The sequence below is a fragment of the Ambystoma mexicanum genome, chromosome 8 (genome assembly GCF_040938575.1).
Source record: "Ambystoma mexicanum isolate Mex_15411 chromosome 8, UKY_AmexF1_1, whole genome shotgun sequence".
Lineage (NCBI taxonomy): Eukaryota > Metazoa > Chordata > Amphibia > Caudata > Ambystomatidae > Ambystoma > Ambystoma mexicanum.
The window spans coordinates 1,617,975,455-1,618,001,136 of NC_090929.1; the positions used below are offsets into that span (position 1 = coordinate 1,617,975,455).

The 25,682-nt window shown below is 47.5% G+C and overlaps 1 protein-coding gene across 3 annotated transcripts in view; it reads right to left on the minus strand.

Annotated features, from left to right (window-relative positions):
- Positions 1–25,682, minus strand: part of AFAP1L2 (actin filament associated protein 1 like 2) — a 921,662-nt gene that overhangs the window by 544,120 nt on the left and 351,860 nt on the right. For all 3 annotated transcript variants that reach the window (XM_069611872.1, XM_069611871.1, XM_069611873.1), the window contains exon 2: positions 18,795–18,926. In XM_069611872.1, the coding sequence (XP_069467973.1) occupies positions 18,795–18,926 (132 nt within the window). The remainder of the gene's footprint in view (positions 1–18,794; positions 18,927–25,682) is intronic.

A 25,682-nucleotide genomic window follows, 5' to 3' on the forward strand; every position in this document is an offset into this window, starting at 1 on the left:
TTGTATTAGAAAGAGGGCAGGCATTAGGTTTTTTTAGTATAGGCCATTTTATTTTGACTAAGGACAGACTAGGACTGTATTTTCTTTTTGTTTGATAGTCGATAATATTCCCATCTTAGTCATAGGGCAAGATACAAGGTTTCCAACCCCTTTTAAACCATCAATAACGGTTTTGAAACGTGCAGCTCTTGTGTCAGTGTCTACTTGTGATACCATGCCTCCCTCGCAGAACGCAGACAGGTAAATGTGGGGTGACCTAAAATGCCATCTCCGGGAGCTGGGAAACAAAAGTTGGACCGTGACAATTGCACTCACCAGAAATCAATAAAGACGGTCTCACCGATAACCTTCCTCCCTTATCCCAAAGCAAAAGAATTTGCGCAGAGTTTGGAATTTGGAATGATTTAATAGGTCTGTTGCAAATCCATTGAGCAATGTCAATGCCCTCCCAGGGGGAGCTTAGGGCATGATCCTCTGTTGCTGTGGTGAACCCACTAATCCACTCGAGCAGATTGAGGCCTTTACAGCATTTACGCCTTTACAGCTGAGCAGTAGCAAGAGCAGAATGTCTAGCCCCTGACACACAGTAAAAGCTGGCATGCCCAGTTATGGAGCTGTGGACTACCACTGGCGTGCGACACGGGTGAGGGTCTTCCTGGAATCCTGATGGGTTCCTCGGATCACTGTGCAGAGGGTTACCTTGTGTTGAGGGTTAATAACTGTGCAGGAGCTGAATTCCTGGCTCATCTGGCACACAGTAAAAGCTGGCATGCACAGGTATGGGGCTGTGGACTACTCCTAGAGTGATACATGAGTGATGGTCTTCCTGGAATCCCGAAGAGTGCCTGGGATCACTGTGGGGAGGGTTGCCTTGTGTTGAGGTTTAATAACTGTGCAGTAGCAGGAGCCGAATTCCTGGCTCATCTGGCACACAGTAAAAGCTGGCATGCACATGTGGACCATCTACGAAGGTGGGTTATGGTTTAAGTGGTGCAGCGAGTGAATAGGATCAGTGTGGTGGGGAGCACACAGCATAAGTGTCCTCAGTGAGCAGAAGCACCAATTCACTTCAGGAAAGGGGGGGTCATCAATATAAAATGTTAGTCCCCTTGGGGGGGTGAACACTGCTGAACTGGTTGCAATGCAGTCCCAGTATTGCCATGTAGATGTTTTGAAGGTAGGGGTGGGCGTACCCAGCGTCACATGTTGATTTTGGACAAATAACATATTGTCTTTTTTGATATCTGTAAAAGGCAGATAAGCTATCTATGTGCCTATTTGGAGGTACATTGCTGGGTTGCACGTCTAGGTGCATCCTGGAGATTCAGCATTGGGCAGAAACAGTGGTACCTCTTTAAAGAGGAAAGGATTGGAGAAAAGAGAAGAAGAAAGCTGTATTGGGAACCATGGTCTTTCACCCTACCAGTGCCTGCACAGGAACCTTGGTTGGCAGGGAACCCTCGCGAGAGGTCTGTGTACTTATGAATGAAGACCATGATCTAATCAAGAGCTCCAAGTTGCCCACTCCCATACACCGGAAAGCATGACTAGAGTTGAGGAATCCATGCGACGTGCAAAGCCTCTGACCATCACAGGCAAAGAGTCCAGTCACGCCACAGAAGTGGCCAGCATCTGGAGAAGCATCATTGAAGAAGGGTGTCCTATTCCCTACAATCTGAGGTACCTGGACCAGAGCGGTCGAACAAAGACACATTAAGGTATTGGATCACAAAGGGGAGCAGAAAAATGATCTGTGATACTCATTGCTCGTTCAGGAAAAGCCTGCTCTATTCTACGGATAACACAACTGTGACTGATTACAATGTCTTCATGGGTGGGAAAGTGTCATACGTAAGTAATAAGCCCGGAGCAGGGGCTTGAGGTAATGTCCCAGGGCCCATAGTTACAGGCCCTCTCACCTTAACGCAGGACCCCAGAACATTACCTAAAGTGGTAATGCCCCCCTGCAAGAGGCTTATTGCTATTAGTACTCCGGCCCCTAAAACTGGATTACCAATAGTCTTTTTTGCAGTTGTGTGACGCCGTCACCGTTTCAAAACTGAAACAAAAAGAAAACAAAATTGCTACCATGGAATGGGGAGAAAGGTCTACGCGTGTACATGTAGTCCCTTCTCCCTTTCCATGGTGGCCATTGAAAAAAGAAAAAAAAGAAAAACAATGAAAATGGCCACCATAGAATGGGGCAAAGGCACTACACATAGTGCTTTCTCCCTTTCCATGCCCGCCGGTGAAGAGAGGCAAGGAACTCTGTAGGAAGCAGTGCTCTCATCAGAGCACAGCAGGTAAGTCATTATCAGCCGAGTAATGACCGGGCGAGGGCCAAGCAGACAGTTTGTAACAATCTGATTGCTCCTCACCGGGTACTAATAATCAATTACGCCTCTAGTCATTGCGATGTCTTAAAACCTCACTGTATCCAATAGGGAGGAACTATGTCCTCTCATGGCTTAAGGGTTCATGAAGAGTCACTTTCTGGTTTGACGGCACCAGCATTAAGAAGGTCGACCCCAATTCCATTACTTTGGAGATGGCACCAGATTTTGACCCTTTCACTACAGGAAATACCAACAATGGTGAGCGTGCCTCCAGAATTTTTCATGACGAGTGGTTTTAGAAATCTCAGTAAATAATACTTCTCGTCTTAAACACTATCTTCTAATCATAGAAACACAAAATGTAATATCCCATAAGGGTCTCCAGCTCCATCGACTTTGCACTTTTACATTCCTTATCTGATCACATAGATTCTATCCCCAGCTACCATCCAACCTCCTTACAAATGCATTTACCTTCTTTGAGTCTACCCCTTCTGCATGGAGGTGCAATGGTGAGTTGGAGGAACTCCTCATCCTTTTCTATGAGGCGGCTAAGCCACAACGGACTGGGTTGGTCCTACCACTATCTGATGTGCCTCACACAGGGTGGATGGTGCAGGTTTCCATGGGCTTGACTTGACCTCCGATAAGCAGCATTCCCATCTCCCCTTTCAGGATGTCACTACCAAGTAACAGGTCAGAAGACTAAGGGCCTCACCACGAGTCGGGTGGTATCCCGGTGGTAAATCCGCGGGGATACCGGCCAATGCAATTAGCATTAATACAACTTGGTCTGGCTAAGAGCTGGGGTTGAATGCTCTGAATTTCTCACAAACTCGGGATTGGGCAGAGCGGTAATAGTGTTACTGCTGTATTTTTACAGCTCCGCCCAACTCTTGATGAGGCCCTCGCCCCAATATTTCCTGGGAGGATTAGACTGCAACTATGGAGCAGAAGTGAATTATAACAGTTCAGTAAATCACACCAGGAAGGGAAATAATATCCAGACATTTAAGTAACTTTAATTGCAGGGGAAAAACAAACCACCAACTATCAACCAACATAGGCCACATAGGATAGGCGAACCATGAGCATTCTGTGAATGCCGGATGCAGTGGAGAGACAAACTGCAAAGAGGAGGATTCCTACCGTTGCCTCTGACGTGAAGGCACAGCTCTTACTGATATCAATTGTGTAGCAAAGTGGAGTCTCACATATTAGGAGAAAGCATACAGCCGTGCAACACCGCAGAGCCACTAAACTAGTCATGGAATGTTTCTTGAAAATCTGGCCCATACTGAAAGCCTCAAAGTGGGCCCTGTGGCCAGACACCAACCAATTGAATCCTGCCCATGCCCAACTCCTGAAGTGAGCCACTCAGGGAAGGACCCAATCCCAGGCTGGCTCACAAAGAGACTGAGCAGCCCAGGGAAGGAACCAATTCCAGGCTGGCTCACAAAGAGACTGAGCAGCCCATGAGTAGAAAAGAAGCTGGAGAGAGACACAGAACAGCGAAGGCTGGTAGGAAATAGCCATGTCTTGGGAGGATAGCTCAGGGGCAACATGCACGCCTTGGAAGCAAGACGACCCAGAGCTCCTCACGCTCGATCCCCGGGTCCGCGCTTAGAAACCACTGGGTATTAAGCATGTTATAAATAACCTATCATATTATTATTTTCATATTATACTACTTACTGCAGCCTGGATACACAGGGAGGCTGCTATCGGGGAGAAGATAGGGTGCCTCCCGTCCAGTGGATGCTCTGCCAGATACACACCACAGACCGACCCACAAAGACTAGTGCTACCTGAAGGCTGGAACACAGAAGCAAGTTCCTTCCAAATGGATTGCCACACACAGGAGGGCCTCCAGACTCTGCACTTCCTGATGAACCCTCAGAATAACGCCTGGCAGGAGAGTGCTACCTCTGAGAATTGAATATCAGAGGTCATAGAGAGCCCTAAGAGAGTTGAACTGAAAGCCAGAGCCAAAGAAGAGACCAAGGAACTGTGAGAGGGAGGTTATTTAGAGAGATGAGAAAGTGTGCGCTATAAACCAGAGGCCGGAAGAAGACCGGAAAAGGATGACATGTTGAGGGAAGAAGAGCCTGTGAAGAGGCCTAGGACAAGCTGTGTTGACAAGGGACCTGGAAGAGGCCAGCGCCATCATGATTCTTCCCTGGAGGGACTTCAAATGAAGCCTCTGCTATATGTTTGATTTGAGCAAAGGGCTGGACTTTAAAAGCTTAGGTTATGAACACTTTTGTTGGCCAAATATGTGGAACACTTCTTTTGTAGACTCAGGTTAGGCAGGAGGCTAAAGAACTTCTCAATAGTTGGTTTGAACTTTCTGTTGGCCATCACCTTTGATTTCTAGTTTCGGGCATCCCTGGAGGGACAGAGACTTGTAAGTTCAGGCATATAACTGTTGTCTGAAAGAAGCCACCAGCTGGAGGTGCAGGAAATAACGAGAGCCCCCCACTTCGTGTTACCCCATCCTTGACACTGTTTTGCACAAGAATTCCTATTATTTCTACATTTATTCATTTATTTTTTCATTTATAAAGCGTGCTAAACCCGGAGGCATTGAGGCGCTGCTACGGTACCCGTTACACACAAGATGAGGTAAAAGAGTCACAACAGAGGATAAACACAATCCCATCGCAGTTATGCACACAGCCAAGCTTCCAGTGATCTCTTGAAGGGCCAGTACAACTGTTCAGCTCTCAAAGCAGGTGGGAGTGAGTGCCACTGCTTTGTGGCAAAGGTGGGAAAGCTTGCACCGCCAACTTTTGTCCGTTTGAATTTCGGCTGTACCAGTCCATTAGTATATGCTGATCTAAGGAGCCTGTCGGATTGAGCTCCGGTGATTTTCTGAGACAAGCAGGGAGGAGCTGAATTGGAGAGGCATGAATGTGTAATAGACAAGGGGGGGTCTTTACGAGGTAGGAGTTAACCATGCCGCTAGGCCGGGTAATTCCTTATTCAAGGAACCCATCCCCATTCCCATTTGAGCCCTCATAGGGCTCAAATGGGAATGGGGAGGATGCTAACAACGGGCCCGTTATTAACAGGCCCGTTGTTAGCATCCTGGTCTGCTCGCGCGACCCACTAAGGACGCCTGGTTTTACTAGTCGTTCTTAGCGGGTTCCCGTGAGCAGACTCGTAATAGGGCGGTAAGGGGTTGACGGCTCCGGCACCTTTACCAGCGACGTTAACCCCTTACCGCCAACGTCGTAATGACCGCCAAGGTCTTGAATTCGAATAATTATTGAATCGGAAGCCAGTGAGCATCTTTTCTTGCGGCCGAGATGTGCTCACATTTTGGAATTTTGAGTGCAGCTTCGATGGCGTTATTCTGGATCACCTGCATCTTCTGGATGCTGTGCAATGAGGTGCCAGCAAACAAGGCGATACAGTAGTCTAGTCTTGACCCGAGGATAGCTTGCGCAATGGTTCCTGAGTTCCTTTAGGTATTTATTCAACCAAAGACTGTATGTTGCTTTAACCTACCAGAAGCCATGGAAGGTATACATATGGCACACATTATTGCTCAGCTTCCCACCAAGGTTGGATGGAGAAAATTAAAAGGGGATGGATAGAAATGCTTGGGCTGACACGTCTTACTCACTCCGTAATCAAACCATTCCATCACTTTTAGGTGTGTCCGTGCCATTACACAAGGATGAGAACAATCTGTAAAGTGTTCTTGGCAGTCCCGCCATTGCTTGCTGGGCCTCCTCCCCACTGCCTGGGAACACAGGGCATTGGCCCAATCCCTTCCATCCATCGCTCCTGAGTTCTTGAGTGGGGGGTGGTGTGCCCAGATTAGGGTCTTGAACCTGCTGTACCAAGGGACTCACTTATGGGGCGAAACAAGGCTGCAAGGCTTCAGGAGATGGTTGTGGTCATATGCAGGGGAGACGTCGCATGTCAGCTCGGGCGAGACTGCTGTTTCATGAGATAGGGTCAAGACTCACTTGCAGTTAGGTGGTCCTCTTCTGCAGTAGCACAGAGGAGCTAAAACATGAGGGAATTGCTGAGAAGCATTGGGTCAAGCATTGCTATTGGCCATCTTTTCCTTTTCTAGCGTTTCGCATTGGAATCACTACGACCAACTTTCTAGCTTGTTAAAATTTGGCAAACAAAAAAGCAACTGAAAGGGAAACAGGAAGGATGTTGCAACTTGAACTGGTGCTGTACCAACAGCATCACCCCGGGAACACTAGTTCCGGGTCGACTAAGGGGCACACACCTTTGACAGCCCCCTAGGCAAAAATCTAAAGAAAAAGGCCACAAGGAGACTTGTGTTAAGATGCAAGGGACAGGGAGCCCAGACACACTCAACGTGTTCAGATGTTAGGTTGGTGCTATTTCATAAAAGTTGAAAGCCGGAATATGATGGACTAAAAGGGTCAGCAGAGTCTGTGGAAGTTCATCTCTTTTCAGTTCACAAACAAGATTTCTCCGGAAGAATTACTCAAGCTCTATGGTGAGGCTCCTGCCACTGAAATGATATGATATGGCATTTATAGCGCGCCTATACACAATTGTTTCAAGGCGCGAAGAGGCAAGGGAGGGTGAACAGAGGGAGGACAGAGACAACTATCTTACTAGGCCAGGTGACATTGAGATTGCGCAAGTGCAGGGGAGGGGGGAGGGGAAAAGTGCCAGACAAAAGTGGAGGGTCAGTGCTGTACATGGGATCAAAACAATAACAAGAAGTGCAGCCAGCAGGTGGCAGGTGCAAGGGTAAGTGCAGACAGCAGGTGTCCAAAAGTGCAGGTAGGTGGACTGTAGGGTTACAGATAAAGACCCAAGTGCAAATATCACTTATGTAAGTGGTACTCATTTAAGCAATGTCAGAGGAATTAACGGCTGCTTCGTGTATGCTTCTTTTGAGACTGACTCTACCCCAGCTCCAAAAGCCTTTGCAGAGGCAAATGCCTGCCCTACTCATCTGGGCAACTTCAGACGGATGAGTGTCTGCATCAAGCATGCTTGACTTGTGTGCAAGATGCCTGATTAGAGGTCAACACTTGACTGCCATGAATCTTTCCTACAATAATACTGCCCGTCATCATGGGGCATTGCTGAGAAGCTGCGGAGGGATACATGGCTGCATCGTTCACATGTGAATAACTGTTCCAGGACCATTAGACTTCTAGATGTGTATGTCTGCAGCGCACTGCCCTTATTGCAATGTCACGCATGTCGCTGTAACGCATTTCAACATCCTCCGAAGGATGAAAACAATACTGAGCATGGCATGGCAGACATGTCAGTGACTCCACCCCAGACCTAGAGGTGCACATCTGTCATGTACTCTTGTCATTACCCAAGCAACAAGTCAAATGAACCCAATAAGTGCTTCATCATGGGTTAAGTATTATACACAGCTGCAAGGGGAAATTTACATCGACCCAAAGCGGAAATCAATGACAAACAAAAATGAGGCAGTAATAGATATCAGTATTGAGGAAATAGAAAACATCCGCAAAAAATTGAAAGACTCGAGAGCCCCAGGGCCCGACGGGCTCACGAATGTAATACTGAAAAGCAACATAGGTGAATGGGCCAAATTCCTTCAACTTCTATTCAACTACATATTAACAACAGAAAAAATCCCGGATTCCTGGCGAAAGGCAGTAGTGGTACCCATTTTCAAAAAGGGTCTCAGAACATCAGCAGACAACTACAAACCGATTGCATTACTGGACGTGGTGGGGAAGGTCTTTGCGTCCACACTATTGAAAGCATTAAACCACTGGGTACAGCAAAGTGGACGTTGTGATCCTTGGCAATCGGGTTTTGTGAAGGGGAGAGGCACAGCACTCAACATTTTCCTGATTAACTTATTGAAAGCCAGAACACAAAAAAACAAAAACCAAGGAATCTACATCGCGTTTGTAGACTTGTCGAAAGCTTTCGACACCATAAAAAGAGCCAAACTATGGAAGAAAATGGAAAACTGGGAATGTCCTCAGTCACTGGTGGAGAACATCAAGGACTTGTACACGGACACAAGCATCAGAGTCAGACTGGATACAGCGGGTACACTAACAGACGAAATTCAGATAAAAATGGGCTTAAAGCAAGGATGCCCGCTGGCAACGGAACTGTACAACCTGTGCACGTCAGATCTGGAAGATTCATTTGAGTCCACCCGCTGCTTTCCACCAAAAATAGCAGGAACGCCGATTGGGAGACTGCTTTACGCAGACGATATCGTCCTGATGGACCAAACCCAAATCGGCTTGCAAAGACAGCTTACATCATTACAGTCGTATGTGGACTCAAATGACCTGGTTATAAACCCAGAAAAATCAAGAATTCTGAAGTTAGGCCCAGGAGGTAATAAAGCCAGATGGAAAAAACTAGGATGGTCTCTGAGAAACAAAACAATCCTGGAAGTCGAAGCATTCACGTACTTAGGAGTCTGTATAGACAACACGAAGAACAATACGCCAAGAATAGCTGGGCTAAAAAGAAAAGCAACCAATCTAGCTGCCCAAGGGAGAATTCTGCGTAAAAGGTACTGCAGATTTACCTTATCACCTCTAATAGCCTTTTATAGGATGAAAGTGGTGCCAATACTAACATATGGGGTAGAATCAACAATCCCCTTACAAGCTCAAACATGGTCAATCCTGGAGGGTCTGTTTTGGAGGAAAGCTTTACAGCTGCCTAAATCAGCCCCAATACAGCAGATAAGAAGAGAGCTGGCTCTGACATCACTCAAAACAATAGTGGTATGGAAAACACTAAGTTTCTATCGGAAATGTCTTGAGGAAAACACTACGGGTGGATTTGGGGTGTTGAAAAAAGCCCTAAAAGATCAATCCGAAGTAATCCTAACAGACTGGCAAAAGTCATGTCGAGGGATCCTAGTGAACCTCAGCGAGACAGAGGATGACTTATGGATTAACCCAGACAAAACTAAAAAGAAACTATACATGGCAGATTGGATCGAAACCCAAGAAGATAACTGTAAATATAAAGGTTACGAAGACTTCTGGGCCCAGCCACGAAAACTGAATCAGATCCCGAGCTATTTGACTTTATTCCCCAATTGGTACTTCCAAGACCTTTTCCTGAGATTCAGATTGAACATTTTACCAACGGGAGAAATATTACAAAGAAGAAAAAGGCTGGACATCGCGGAAAGCTGCAGAATGTGCGAAAAAAAAGGAGAGATAGAATCTCTGAAACACCTCATACTACAGTGTACCGGTTTAAGGAAAGAGCGAGAGCAGTGCTTGGGGGACATCCTTAGAAGCTACGCGACAAGGAATGTCGATGAGTGGTGGAGGACTCTTGTAGAAGGAGAAAAAATGAAAACGACATTAGCACTCATAAAATTAGTGATTTTAATCCTTAAGAAACCAGAGGAGATCAACAACATAACCCAGGACTAATAAGATGCTACCAAGCACTGCTACTAAGATACTGTATACCAAACGAAGAATCATGATGAAAGAACGGACATGCTCAGGTTAAAGGTTTCAAATAAGGAAACCACACCATCTGTTTAAATAAAATAAAAAATAAAATAAAAACATTACCCAATGTAATGGTTTATTTTGATCCATTTCCGGAGGATGAAAGACTGATTCGTTCTTATCCCGATTTAAAACTGTATCCTGCAGGATGCACACAAATCTTTAGCGTAGGTGCTTTAACCTACTGAGATGCAGGACTGCATATTTTAACGGGATGTCTTATGTGAATAACACGCAGATACCCGGCTGCAGCCTTTTCCCAGCCCCACCCCTTCCGGTGGCCTTTCCTGCCTGTCATGCTTTCCTTCCAGTGTGTTTGACTGTGAATCTCGACCCCTCTCGAACTCCCCCAGGTCACACATGGATCTGGAATGAGGCCTGGGCAGGTTCAGGCTGTAAGAAAGTTTTGCAGAGACTTGCAAATGAACCCTGATCTCACTTGCAGGTTTGCAGAGGCGTGGGAAACACTTTTTAAAAGGTTTACACAGGCTTAGTTCAAGCCACAAATGCACTGGTGTCTTGTTGTAGCCTACAACATGTTTTCCTGACTAGCCTGGGCATCAAAGATTCCAAATTAGCCATGCTTCGCATTTCCTTAACCCCTTCAGAGCACGCCACGAAAAATCCCACAGTTTCAGATAGAGGAGTGGGCATGAGGGTTAGGTAAAATAGGACAGCTTTCCTATGGCTGTTCTGAAATGCATTTAGCCGAGTTCCTTTATGATATGATATGATAAGGCATTTATAACGCGCCTATACACAAGTGTTTCAAGGCGCGACGAGGCAAGGAAGGGGAACCAGAGGGAAGACAGAGACAACCATCCTACTAGGCCAGGTGACATTGAGATCGTGCAAGTGCAAGGGGGTGGGGGAGGGGAAAAGTGCTAGGGGGAGGGGCAGTGCTGTACATAGGATAACAGTAAAATAAGACAATAAAAAAAGTGTGACAGGCTGGTGGCAAGGGCAAGGGTAAGTGCAGACATCAGGTGTCAAGGGCTGGTAGGGGCTGTAGGGATAAAGAAACAGTCCAAAAAGTGCAAGAGTTGCCAGGGGGGCAGTGCGGGTGTGCAAATGGCAGTGAGGGATCCTGGGCCAAAGATCAGAGGGTAGCCAGGTAACCAGTGCAGTTTCAGATTCAGCCAAGAGATCAGCAGGGGAGAGGAGGAGGGAAAGCAGAAGCAAAGGGGAAGGTCTTGAGGTGCTTCCCGGAACCGGAGATGGTTCTCCTCAAGTTTCAGAGAGGCAGGGAGGCTGTTCCAGAGGGAGGCCCCAGCAGAACTAAGGGATCTACCACCAACCACAAAGAGTCATGTACCTCTGTCCCTGCTCTTGCAGTCTGCTTCATCTGCCTGTCCCTTTGAGGCCCCTGCTGAGTCTCTGCCTACATTCTCCTGCGATAGATGGGCACAGGTGTGGACACTAGTTGGGAGGATGAGGACGGCACCCCTCATCGGGCACAGACTCACCCCATCGCGCACGTCCCTGCTCTCTCTGTCAGTGGTGGTGTCCCCAGCACATTCGTTCTCCTTTTCAGGACAGTGTCCCTCATACAGAGGCTGTTTTGTGATCTTTGAGAAAAGGGTTAGGTTTATGTTACAAAGTTCTGATCTTCTGTGCGTCCTCAGTGGAGACGAAGATATGGACACGTGTTATTTGGGGGAGGAACGTGCGCTTTACAATTAATCCACTTCTCCAGAGTATTGTAAGGTAAGTGGTCTTGTATAGCGCCTCTGTGCCACTGTTGGTGGGCTCGCGGTGTTTGGCTCTTTAAGAGAAAAGGACCTTGGGGTTCATTAGTGGGAAAACCAGATGCAACAACGGTAATGTTGGTGGGGGCTTGTTGGAAGTACCGGTTCCTGTGCTTTCTATGGGTTCAGCGGAAGAAATCTGAGAGGATGCTATCCATAGAGCAGAGCCAGAGATTTAACAGATTACAGTGCTGTGCGTCTTATTACCCGCTGATGTGGGAGAGCGCGACAGGGCTAAAGAGGAGAACTCAGTCATGGTATGATATTCCATTAATAACGCGCCTGTACACAAGTGGCTGAGTTGATGCTGATGTGCTAATGGACCGGCCTGTGGTGGCCTTTTGTGGGGGGGTTAGTGAGTGTGTGTCGTGTAAGGTGGTAGGTGATCTTAGAGGGGAGTCGGTTAGTCGGGGAAGGCGGAAGTAGGCCTTGCAGGGCAAAATAATCTGCAGCCCTGCACTCCTAGCCCTGGCCATTTGCAGACAGGCTCCATTTTCGCTACAATGCCACCACTCTCTCTCGGTCTCGGTTTCTGTCTCAAATAGATACATTTGACCCCATACGGAACAAAGCAAGCCTCTGCAAGTTGGGATGAGGGAAGGGGCTACACCCCCTGCTCCTCGGTCAATCACAAATACCCTTTTTTAAGTTGTGTTCAATGCCAGCGTTATAATCAGCAGAACTGGGCAATATAAAGAGCTATATCAAAAAAGTCGCAGTACCGGATGTATCGTATGCCTACCTGCCACACTCTCCCTCTCCTCCCTACTCCTATGGATGCCTATTCCTCTGCCTTACTCTATCCCTTTGCCTCACCCACTCCCCCCTACTATTTCCTGCCACTCAGTCACTGCTTCGACCTCCCCCTCTCTCCCGTTCCCTCCCATACGCTCTGCTCCCCTCTTTCTGCCCTCTGAGCCTCTATCTCTGCCTCTCACTGCTTTTGCCTCTATCTCCCTCTCGGCCCATCTGCATCTCTCTGCTTGTCTGTGTCTTCCACTCTGCCTCCGTCTCTGGCCCTTTCCCTCGCTCTCTCTGGCTCTCTGCCTCACTCTCTCTGGCTCTGCCTCACTCTCTCTGGCTCTCTGCTTCGTTCTCTCTGGCTCACTGCCTCGGTCTATCTGACTCTCTGCCTGGTCTCTCTGCCTCTGTCTCTGGCTATATGGCCCTTTCCCTCGATCTCTCTGGCTCTATGACCCTTTCCCTTGCTCTCTCTGGCTTTGCCTCACTCTCTCTTGCTCTCTGCTTCGCTCTCTCTTGCTCTCTGCCTCGGTCTCCCAGACTCTCTGCCTCGGTCTCTCAGACTATCTGGCTCTGTCTGTGAATATATGACCCTTTCCCTCGATCTCTTTGGCTCTCTGTCTTGCTCTCTCTGGCTTTGGCTCACTCTCTCTGGCTCTCTGCTTCACTCTCTCTGGCTCTCTGCCTCGGTCTCTCTGACTCTCTGCCTGGTCTCTCTGGCTCTGTCTCTGGCTCTATGACCCTTTCCCTTGCTCTCTATGGCACTCTGCCTCACTCTCTCTGGCTTTGCCCCGCTCTCTCTGGCTTACTGCCTCAGTCTCTCTGACTGGTCTCTCTGAGTCTCTGGCTCTATGGCCCTCTCTGCCTCACTCTCTCTGGCTTTGCCTCGCTCTCTCTGGCTCTCTGCCTGGTCTCTCTGGCTCTGGCTCTATGGCCCTTTCCCTCACTCTCTGGCACTCTGCCTCGCACTCTCTGGCTTTGCCCCATTCTCTCTGGCTCTCTACATTGCTCTCTCTGACTCTCTGCCTGGTCTCTGGCTCTGTCTCTGGCTATATGGCCCTTTCCCTCGCTCTCTTTGGCCCTCTGCCTAGCTCTCTCTGGCTTTGCCTCGCTCTCTCTGGCTCTTTGCTTCACTCTCTCTGGCTCTCTGACTCTCTGCCTGGTCTCTCTGGCTCTCTCTCTGGCTATATGGCCCTTTCTCACTCGCTCTCTCTGACTCTCTGCCTAGCTCTCTCTGACTCTCTGTTTGGTCTCTCTGGCTCTGTCTCTATGGCCCTTTCCCTCACTCTCTCTGGCTCTCTGCCAGGTCTCTCTTGCTCTCTGGCTCTGTCTATATGGCCCTTTCCCTCGCTCTCTCTGGCTCTCTGCTTCACTCTCTCTGGCTCTCTGCCCCAGTCTCTCTGACGCTCTGCCTCACTCTCTCTGACTTTCTGTCTGGCCTCTCTGGCTCTATGGCCCTTTCCCTCGCTCTCTCTGGCTCTCTGCCTAGCTCGCTCTGACTCTCTGTCTGGTCTCTCTGGCTCTCTGGCGCTGTCTCAATGGCCCTTTCCCTCGCTCTCTCTGGCTCTCTGCCTAGCTCTCTCTGACTCTCTGTCTGGTCTCTCTGGCTCTGTCTCTATGGCCCTTTCCCTCGCTCTCTCAGGCTCTATGGCCCTTTCCCTCGCTCTCTCTGGCTCTCTGCCTCACTCTCTCTGGCTTTGCCTTTCTCTCTGGCTCTCTGCTTCGCTCTCTCTGCGTTCTGCCTCGGTCTCTCTGCCTGGTCTCTCTGGCTCTCTGGCTCTGTCTCTATGGCCCTTTCCCTCGCTCTCTCCGACTCTCTCCCTAGCTCTCTCTGACTCTCCGTCTGGTCTCTCTGGCTCGGTCTCTATGGCCCTTTCCTTCACTCTCTCTGGCTCTCTACCTGGTCTCTCTAGCTCTCACACGCTCCCTGTCTCCCCCCTCTCTGCCTCTGTCTCTTTGCTGGCGACATTCACGTTCTCAGGTGCATGTTTGCTACACCCACCCCAACCAGAGAAAAGGCACAGGCCTCTTGAAGTGGGTGTGGAGGGGGTTGTTTTTTTATGATTTAAAATTAGAATGTGGATATCAGTGATACAGACCGCGCTTGAGGTGGGGACCAGCCTTTTTTGGAGACATACTTTGTTATGTATGTTCAAAATCAATGCAAAGCAAAGTCAGCAGTACAGACTTCTATTTACTGTTATTCCTTCCTACTTCAGTGCGTTGCTACATGCCAAGAAGTATCAGCACAGTCACTGCAAACTAATCCCCAGTCACGCTTCATTTCTCGAAGTGTTTTTTGTAAATATTGTTGTGTAAGACATTTTTTGTGATTTAAATATTGTAAATGTATTTGTTTGGTTTAGCTGACTCCAGCGGCCTTTAATTTTGAACACTGAATAAGAATTTTCTAAAATAAATAAGTGACCATAGTTTATTTGGTATTCACTCTCTTCCTATCTGTATGTGCAAGAAGCGGCAAACAGCGGTATAATGAGACGGCGAGAGCCCGCCAGTGGGCTCTTAGACTAAAGAAAGGATAACCATTCTCGCACAGATCGATATCCAGCCTCTTCCACATTTGAGTTTGGCCCCCCGTTAAGAAAAAACCAGTGGAAGTACCCAACAGATTGACTGTACAACAAGAAGGTCACAATCACGCGCAAGGGGCATTGCCCACATGAGGTGGGATGAGGGAGGTAAGGAGCGGTTCTGCAGACGGTGCTCGGTTCTCATGGACATTGCAAGGGACCCGAGGCCAGGTAACAAGATCTATAACTGCATTTGCTATTTTCTATGTTTATTGATGACTATTATTGTTGTGCATGCTCTAACGAATGTGTGATTCACAGCACTACAAACCAATCAGTGCCCAGCATGCAAAATTAAACATTGTCTTGGTGCTCACAGAAGAAACTGAGCAATGGTTCTAATCTGGGCGTGACCCTTTCTAAGAAGGAAGTACATGCTCTGCTATTTAATGATATTAACATTCAAAATGTAAAATGTTTATTTCTAATCATCACTTCCAGGATATGTTGCAGTCCTAATAATAAGGTTGCACTTCTGAGCAAAGCACATTCTCAACACCTAGAATAATCAATCTACATCATTTATTTTCTGTTGGAATATGATTCTAAAATGGATGGTCTTGTGATCTTTCGAAATACCCCTGTGAAAGTAAATGACACTAATAGCACCAGTGTGGATTCCTTGCTGTGTCGCTTAAAATCAAAAAGCATGTTGGAACAATAAAAATGCATGAAAATCCTTATATTTGACACATTTGTCTGTGATGAACGGGTTTCATGTTTGACCCACTAAGAATAAAATCCACATTGGGCTGGGTGCACATTTCACTTTTCACGGCAACCAAATTATAATTCGGGCAGCCTCCAGATTTGTAAGCAATGATAAAAGGGCTTCGGCATCTGCCAGTCTGTTGGGATCTGAGGGCCATCCTAATTATAGCTTTCTCTTCCTGCACCATTTTAGAAGAGGAGGGGCTGAGAGGGGACGCCATATACAGACAGCCTTAGAGAAGAAGAGGTATATAGGATGAAAATTCACATTTGCATCACAGCAATTGCCCCCTTTCTCTGTTCTGTTCCTCGCCTCTTATACAAAGCAACTCATACAGATGGAGCATGTAGCATAATCCACTAATTTAGGAGCATATCCTAGCATACACCAAACAGTCCAGAGGTGGAAGATGATATACTTTAGTCTGCTTGCAGCAAGTCACATGCAAGGGCTTTAAGTGAACTGGAGCTAACCAGGGCCCATCCGAGCAAGTCTTAAAATGTTGCCTTTGAGCCAAGGCTATACCGGGTCTTCTGAACTGACGTCCATGACCTGATGTCCTACGGTGCAAAAGGAAGCAAAAAGATAAGTTAGTGCATGCAATCCGCCCGTGCATCGGGAGACGTACCACCGAAGAATAGATTCCTTATGTAAATCCGGGCCATTGCTCTCCTAGGGTAAGAATTGGGACCATGGTAGATCATGCAGTTAAAGAGAAGCCCTGCAGGATATCATGGTCTCGGGAGGATAGCTCAGGGGCAACGTGCTCACCTTGGAAGCAAGACGACACAGAGCAACACCGGGTTTGATCCCCGGGTCCGTGCTTAGAAACTTCTGGGTATTAAGTGCTTTATAAATAACATATCATATCATTTCAGGGCCCGGGAAGGTGGGAAATCACTTCCCTGCTTCGCTTATATAAAAAAGGAGCTTTTCAACATGGGCAGAGGGGATTACTGGCTGGCATAGGAAGGCATGGATGCCAATTCAAAGCAGCTTATAAAAAATGCTTCCCTCGACAAAGTAAAAACAGAGGTGCTGAGGTCAATTGAACAGTGGAAGCAGCTTAGTCATTACTGGGATGCCAGGCAACAATATGAGACTTATTTATATGAAATGCGTCTCAAGCCAGTGAGAGGCTGAGCTCTCTCTGTGAAGCTTCTCATGGGCCTTCTCCGGTTTGCACCATTGTGCCTCAAATAGAATAGTAGAGTCAGTGAGATTTGTCCCGTGTGCCGGACTTCGACCGAAAGCATCACCCACTTTATGTGGTTCTGCCCTAGTTACATGGACCGCAGAAAAGGTTATTTAAAACCCATGTTTCAAGTGAGATCCATTAGAAAAGGGTTGTTCAACTCCAGGCCTCGAGAGCCGAATCCATGCCAGGTTTTCAGGATACCCCTCATTAATATTCATGAGATGAATTAACATACAACGATTCTACATGTATGCACATTTTTCCTCATTAACATTAATGAGGGATATTCTGAAAACCTGTCAGGATTCTGGCCCTTAAAGCCCAGAGTTGGACAACCCTGCATTAGGACAACTATGCAAGCATTCATTCTATGACCCTCTTCGAAAGGCAGTTTGGCTGTCCATTCTGTCTCCAATTATTTGCTTATAGCATGGAGAAGAAGGGGCGACCAAGCTTGTACAACGAGAGTGGCAAGTCTTGCGTAGGCCAGACGCACAAGGGAGGCACGCCAGGGAAGTGGCCTAGATATGGCTCGCTTCCGGAACTTACCGGCAAGCAGACCAAAGCATGCCAGATCCGGCACGCTAGTATTTCATATCCTGGCTACAGAATTGTATGCACTTTGTTATGCTACCATGCCCTCATTCTTCAGGTTTGTAGAATTGGAAGAAAAGCACTTCATATCTAAAATGGTGGCACTGTACAAACGTCCTACCTCGGAGGACTACCTCATATCTGCCTCATGAAACTAATTGAATGAGAAGGTATTTTCCCTGTGGACCATATATTGCCAATACCGATGTTTATAGTGTTAGTTTTATAGTTTGGATGTAATAAGATGATCTTTTTGAACTGATATTTTATTGTGCGTTATTTCTGCCTTACGCGAAATAAAGCTTATGAACGAACGATAAGTGACAACACTGGTCTCCCCCAGTAGATGTCGCTATCATCCATGTTTGCCATCACGTCATCAGTTACAAAGATTTACCACAGCAAGATAAGGAGCAGGTGGTGGCTGGGGGGTTTGGGATATGTGCTGTCTGGTGCCCGGGCCACGTCTGTCAGTTGGGACCTGGACGAATAAGAGAAAATGTGGTGGCGGCAGGGGTCTTAGCAGCCCTCCCACTTATCACAGGAGCGACATTCAGAACCCTGTCGCCAGCACTCACACACCCCGGGAATGACACAGCATCAACACATTGGCCAATTTCCAGGCCATAGGGGATTTCCAAGCCGTACCAGCTCGTATGGCCCAGTCATTGGCAAATGGGGGAGTGCCACGTCACTCCCCCTCCAGGATATAATGATATTATTAAACACTTTTTAAAATCGATGTTCTGCCTTCTTTCTCCAAGTACAAAATCTCAAGCGCGTTGTTAAGCCAGTTCTTTAACTACATGAGATGACATCTTTTAAAGGTTCCTTAGCTACTTCCGGTTTTAATGCATCGCCAGACACTTTGAAGGTGCTGCCCCCAATTATCGCTATGCAGCACTTTAAATGCCCCCTCGATGTCTTATCCCATAAAACACCATTTCGGCATCCAGTTCTGTCAGATATTGGAGTTGAGGAACGAGAGGTGAAGTCCTTGTCCGCGAGTACTCTCTGCGGTCAAGCAGGGTAAGAGTTCAAGTCTCTTGGGCACACATTCAATGACTTAAGCCAGGGTTGTGCATCTCCTGGCCTCGAGGACCGGGAACATGCTGGATTTTCAGGCAACCCATCATTAATATTTATGAGCTACATTTGCATACAATGATCCTAAATGTATGCAAATGTGTCATCATGAATATTAATGAGGGATATCCAGAAACCCCATCAGGATTCCGGCCCTCCAGGCTTGGAGATGGGCAACCCTGGCTTAAGCACTAGTCCACTTGCCTCGTATCAGTGTCGTGTAATGTAGTAATTAAACCTCCACCAGTAGCGGGCACCAAATCTCTAGGAGCGACCCTAGACTCACCGCTGCTTGAGCTGAGGCACAGCTGTAGGATCTCGGAGAGAAGGCACTTCTTCAGTATGGCGGTGCTGCTCAAGCTCTCCTTCTCCAGGATGTTTAGGAAGTCCTCCAGTTCCGTCAGCAGCTGCTCCAAAGCTGAAAAGAAGCGGGAGACAAGTCAAAATGTCAAAATGGCGGCCATTAGAAACACTGCATTGGAAACGGCAGAACTCAAATTCAGCATCTTTGGACCGGGCCGGCATTTGTGCGATTCCATAAAGCATTATCAGTGGTAGTTACTAGCATCTGAAGAACCTCGAGGAGTTGTTTACTTACTAGGAATCGACTACAGCGCTAAGCCCTCCAGTTCCTAAAAATTCTTTTTGTTCATCTACAGTGATGTGTCCCCTCCTAAAATCTGGATTACAGACTCAAAAAAGCAAGGGATCATGGGTTTATGTTTCAGTTTGCACGCCACTCATTTGCAAATGACCGGCCCTCTAGTCATTCATCTTTATATATAAAGATGAATGTATGTACGCATGTGCGTATGAGTTTCCGGCTGTACAAATCCACACCGTTAAACCAACGTCTACCAAATTTTGCTTGGATTCCTCATTTGTCTGGGGCAAGATTGTAGTCTATGTTTGGATGCAAACAATTCACTCCATAGACACCCTCATTTACTGATGCTCACCCCAATTCACTACAGTAGGTAATAGAAGAAGACAGCATTTTGAAAAGTGTCCGAAGCAAAATGTTTGAAGTGTTGGTTATTCCTTTGAACTTTATTACTACTGTATGAACTTTATTACTACTGTATACACTTCGAAAATGTTTATTGAAGTATTTTTAAAGGGGATTAAAAAAAGTTTTTAAAAGTTTTTATCATGCCACTCCAAATATGGGAAATTTGAAGGTTACAGTTTTGCTTAAGTTCAATCAATCAATCTTTCTTGGACATTCTCTCAAATGTGTTGAAGCCATTGAGTAACTAAAACATGTCGCACAAAAAACGAACATCGCTTGGGAAAGCTCTTTCTGTTGCAAAGCGAAAATCAATATCAAGAGCTTCTGAAACATGACAACAAACAGCAGCACATCCTGCCGACCAGAGGACAAGAGCAACATCCTCCAGGGCACATGAGACACCACTCGATCAGGACACGGGCAACGCCGGGTACCCCAGCTAGTACACAATATTTATAGGAGATGCAGCACAAGCCTGTTCTACATTTTCAACCCCACTTCAGTATCCACAATTCTGTTTCTCTAACCAAATTAACAAAATTAGCATCAGAGGGGTCACTTTGAGAGGCACAGACATTGGGCAATTCCAAGAAGGATTTTAGTATGCAGCTCTTTCTCCCTGCTAACGACCTCAATACAGGTTTGGCTGTATGTAAGAAGGAATTACCATTACGTGGTAATTTAGCACCTAATTTAGAGTTGGTGTTATTCCTTATCATTAAGTCACATAGGGATATACAGGCAGAATTACCACCTGTGGAAATTCCTCATGGACTATTACCACCGCTTGTCTTAGCGATATCACCTCAATGTGGAACCAGGCTTTTTTCAAATATATGGTTTGCTTAGCCCATAATCAGGCGGGGGCGGTAAAACATGTTATTGCAAAATACTGCCCACCCATAAACACACAACAACTCAAAATGAGGAAATTGGGAAAACAGAGGCAACCTTTCAATGATCGTCCAGCAGCACTTGCTTTTACCTCCTGTGTTGACTTGGACAATTTACATTTCTAAAATCGCTTATGAGGTACCAATATTCTGCTAAAATATTTCACATTTAAAAAAACAGTTTGGTTGAAATGGAAACGAAATATGGAGTAATTTAAGAATAAAGAAAGGACACTCATTTAAAACATCAAATAAATTAGAGGGCCTCCAAAAATTCAATCATATTGAAATGTCTGCTGACGCGCCAAGCATCCACCAACACATTGCCCCAATTCTACAAAAAAAAGGGGACAGGATTTCTGGGAAATAACTGGATAGACACAGTTTAGACCATGGGTCTGCAACTTCTGGCTCTCCAGATGTTTTGGACTACATCTCCCACCAAACCTAGCCAGGATAATCAATATTTAGAGATCATGGGAGTTGTAGTCCAACACATCTAGAGAGCAGCAGGTTGCAGACCCCTGGTTTAGACCAAGCTTCCACTCATCCCACAACACTAGCTCACAATACACTTGTGTACAGGCGCGCTATAAATGACTGATCATATCATACAGCACTGCAAAACCTACCTAATAATTAGCGTGAGTGCAGCAGTGCCGCACGCTAAGGTATATTTTGTATTGTGAGCGAGTATTTTTATGTTTGAGAACTATTAATTTTGCACTGGGTGTTTGTAGCAGCCCAATCTTTGGTAAGACCTTTGTTGGGACCGTGGCACGTGCGTGGTGCGGGGATAATGTCACACCTGTCCTTCCCAAGGTGGTCAGCTTCCCACAGTCTCGGTCAATGAAATGCTTGAAGAGATAATGAGCGTTACTCATCGCTCGCAGCAGGTGTGGGAGGGATGTCACTGCATGATGCAGGCGACCTTTTCAGGATGTTGCAGCTAATTATACTGTGGTAAACATACGCACCCAGCACCGCAGGGCAGAATTTAGCAAGTCCTGGATGTGAGAGAATTTTTTGTGTCAAGAAATACACATTCTTTCCGAAATGGTAGTTATCCTAGAGATGGTCTCACTCCAGCCAAACAATCAAAGTTTACAACTAAGCCTTGGCCCACCCAATGAAATTGAGCTGGTACTTTTAGCCACATTTCTCAGAATGCAACATAGAAAAACAAGCCCATTCCCAGGGTGATCTTAGGGAAACCCTTAAACAAAGGAAATGGGAATGGTCTAACTTGAGAGAATGAATGCACATAGGAATGGAAAGAAAGAAAATACTCTGATAGTTATCCCTCAACCGACTTGCCTACAAGAGGGTTGACTAGAATCAACCACAAAGGCAGGCAGGCTTAGAGGCATGGATCTCCTCTACCTTGGAGCATGAGGCCAGGTTCAGAAGCAAACAAAGTGGATCCCAATGCAGTCAGGATCTCCGGTACTACCACGAGAAGCAAGCAAGGCGGGTCAGACTGCAGTCAGGATCTATGGTACTACCACGAGAAGCACACAAGGCGGGTCAGACTGCAGTCAGGATCTATGGTACTACCACGAGAAGCAAGCAAGGCGGGTCAGACTGCAGTCAGGATCTCCGGTACTACCACGAGAAGCAAGCAAGGCAGGTCAGACTGCAGTCAGGATCTATGGTACTACCACGAGAAGCACGCAAGGCGGATCAGACTGCAGTCAGGATCTCCGGTACTACCACGAAAAGCAAGCAAGGCGGGTCAGATTGCAGTCAGGATCTCCGGTACTACCACGAGAAGCAAGCAAGGCGGGTCAGACTGCAGTCAGGATCTATGGTACTACCACGAGAAGCACGCAAGGCGGATCAGACTGCAGTCAGGATCTATGGTACTACCACGAGAAGCAAGCAAGGCGGGTCAGACTGCAGTCAGGATCTATGGTACTACCACGAGAAGCAAGCAAGGCGGGTCAGACTAAAGTCAGGATCTCCGGTACTACCACGAGAAGCAAGCAAGGCGGGTCAGACTGCAGTCAGGATCTATGGTACTACCACGAGAAGCACGCAAGGCGGATCAGACTGCAGTCAGGATCTATGGTACTACCACGAGAAGCAAGCAAGGCGGGTCAGAGTGCAGTCAGGATCTATGGTACTACCACGAGAAGCAAGCAAGGCGGGTCAGACTGCAGTCAGGATCTCCGGTACTACCACGAGAAGCAAGCAAGGCGGGTCAGACTGCAGTCAGGATCTCCGGTACTACCACGAGAAGCAAGCAAGGCGGGTCAGACTGCAGTCAGGATCTCCGGTACTACCACGAGAAGCAAGCAAGGCGGGTCAGACTGCAGTCAGGATCTATGGTACTACCACGAGAAGCACGCAAGGCAGATCAGACTGCAGTCAGGATCTATGGTACTACCACGAGAAGCAAGCAAGGCGGGTCAGACTGCAGTCAGGATCTATGGTACTACCACGAGAAGCAAGCAAGGCGGGTCAGACTGCAGTCAGGATCTCAGGTACTACCACGAGAAGCAAGCAAGGCGGGTCAGACTGCAGTCAGGATCTCCGGTACTACCACGAGAAGCAAGCAAGGCGGGTCAGACTGCAGTCAGGATCTATGGTACTACCACGAGAAGCAAGCAAGGCGGGTCAGACTGCAGTCAGGATCTCCGGTACTACCACGAGAAGCAAGCAAGGCGGGTCAGACTGCAGTCAGGATCTCCGGTACTACCACGAGAAGCAAGCAAGGCGGGTCAGACTGCAGTCAGGATCTCCGGTACTACCACGAGAAGCAAGCAAGGCGGGTCAGACTGCAGTCAGGATCTATGGTACTACCACGAGAAGCAAGCAAGGCGGGTCAGACTGCAGTCAGGATCTCCGGTACTACCACGAGAAGCAAGCAAGGCGGGTCAGACTGCAGTCAGGATCTATGGTACTACCACGAGAAGCAAGCAAGGCGGGTCAGACTGCAGTCAGGATCTCCGGTACTACCACGAGAAGCAAGCAAGGCGGATCAGACTGCAGTCAGGATCTCCGGTACTACCACGAGAAGCAAGCAACGCGGGTCAGACTGCAGTCAGGATCTATGGTAGTACCATGAGAAGCACGCAAGGCGGGTCAGACTGCAGTCAGGATCCATGGTACTACCATGAGAAGCACAGAAGGCGGGTCAGACTGCAGTCAGGATCTATGGTACTACCACGAGAAGCACAGAAGGTGGGTCAGACTGCAGTCAGGATCTCCGGTACTACCACGAGAACCAAGCAAGGCGGGTCAGACTGCAGTCAGGATCTCCGGTACTACCACGAGAAGCAAGCAAGGCGGGTCAGACTGCAGTCAGGATCTCCGGTACTACCACAAGAAGCAAGCAAGGCGGGTCAGACTGCAGTCAGGATCTCCGGTACTACCACGAGAATCAAGCAAGGCGGGTAAGACTGCAGTCAGGATCTCCGGTACTACCACGAGAAGCAAGCAAGGCAGGTCAGACTTCAGCCAGGATCTATGGTACTACCACGAAAAGCACGCAAGGTGGATCAGACTTCAGCCAGGATCTATGGTACTACCACGAAAAGCACGCAAGGTGGATCAGACTTCAGCCAGGATCTATGGTACTACCACGAAAAGCACACAAGGCAGATCAGACTGAAGTCAGGATCTATGGAACTACCATGTGCAGCACGCAAGGCAGATCAGACTGCAGTCAGGATATATAGTACCATCACAGGAAGCTGCAAAATACCAGAGTTGCCCACTTCCAAGAGCCAATTGTTAATGTTTTTACACCCAGCTAGAGTGCATGATGCCAAGACTTCTCAGATTTGCAGGTGGCACAGAGGAGTAGGTTTGCCAAGCATTGGGTGAGATTCAAAGCTGGCAAGATCCCCTACATTTGTGGTTCTGGTGTGTCAGGACAAACTGGCATGAAGGTGAAAACAAACCAAGACTGCATTCTGATTTTTCTGCATTCCATTGCTGTTCCAGGCTGGTGAAGTCGGAGGTTAAGCAGTGGGATGGCAAGCTTGGACTCTACATCATGGTGGGCACATAGAGAGATGGGACTGTGGGGGCCATTTGGTAAATTGGGTTGGGTGTATTGTTCAAGGCTGTTCAGCACTGGCTTCTACGGGCAAATGTGGTTGGGGAGCACGGTCATTTCAGGATGGTTCAGGCTGACAAGCTCGGTGAGTGAGAGAAATATTGTGGTCACACAATTTGGACTTTCAGATAGACCCAACTCATTAGGAGATTGTGGGTGGTGAAGCTCCCATAGGTAAGGGCAAACGTTGGGACAGGAGGATCTGCTGGAAAGTGGTGTTGGATAACCCCACACAAGTAGTATAACGGCATACTCTATTAAAATTTCTTTCCTTTCTGGGTTCCTGTTCTAAGACTAAAATATCCTTCCAACCAATACTGACTTTCCCTAGGGTACTATTTCCCTACGGAATGCTGGGGGGGCACCTAGTAGGGTAAAAAGATATATAAAAGAGCTGACCATAACCACCAACTTCAAGCACTGTTAAAACATCCAGAAACAAAAAGTAAGAGACTGAATTACTGAGCACAGAATAGTGTAATGGTTACTGTTTAATACTCCATTCCCATCTGCTCTTAACCTAACCACGAGAATCAAGCAAGGCGGGTAAGACTGCAGTCAGGATCTCCGGTACTACCACGAGAAGCAAGCAAGGCAGGTCAGACTGCAGTCAGGATCTCCGGTACTACCACGAGAAGCAAGCAAGGCGGGTCAGACTGCAGTCAGGATCTATGGTACTAAAATGAGAAGCAAGCAAGGCGGATCAGACTGCAGTCAGGATCTATGGTACTACCACGAGAAGCACAGAAGGCGGGTCAGACTGCAGTCAGGATCTCCGGTACTACCACGAGAAACAAGCAAGGTGGGTCAGACTGCAGTCAGGATCTATGGTACTACCATGAGAAGCACGCAAGGCGGGTCAGACTGCAGTCAGGATCTATGGTACTACCATGAGAAGCAAGCAAGGCGGGTCAGACTGCAGTCAGGATCTCCGGTACTACCACGAGAAGCAAGCAAGGCGGGTCAGACTGCAGTCAGGATCTCCGGTACTACCACGAGAAGCAAGCAAGGCGGGTCAGACTGCAGTCAGGATCTATGGTACTACCATGAGAAGCAAGCAAGGCGGATCAGACTGCAGTCAGGATCTCCGGTACTACCACGAGAAGCAAGCAAGGCGGGTCAGACTGCAGTCAGGATCTATGGTACTACCACAAGAAGCAAGCAATGCAGGTCAGACTGCAGTCAGGATCTATGGTACTACCA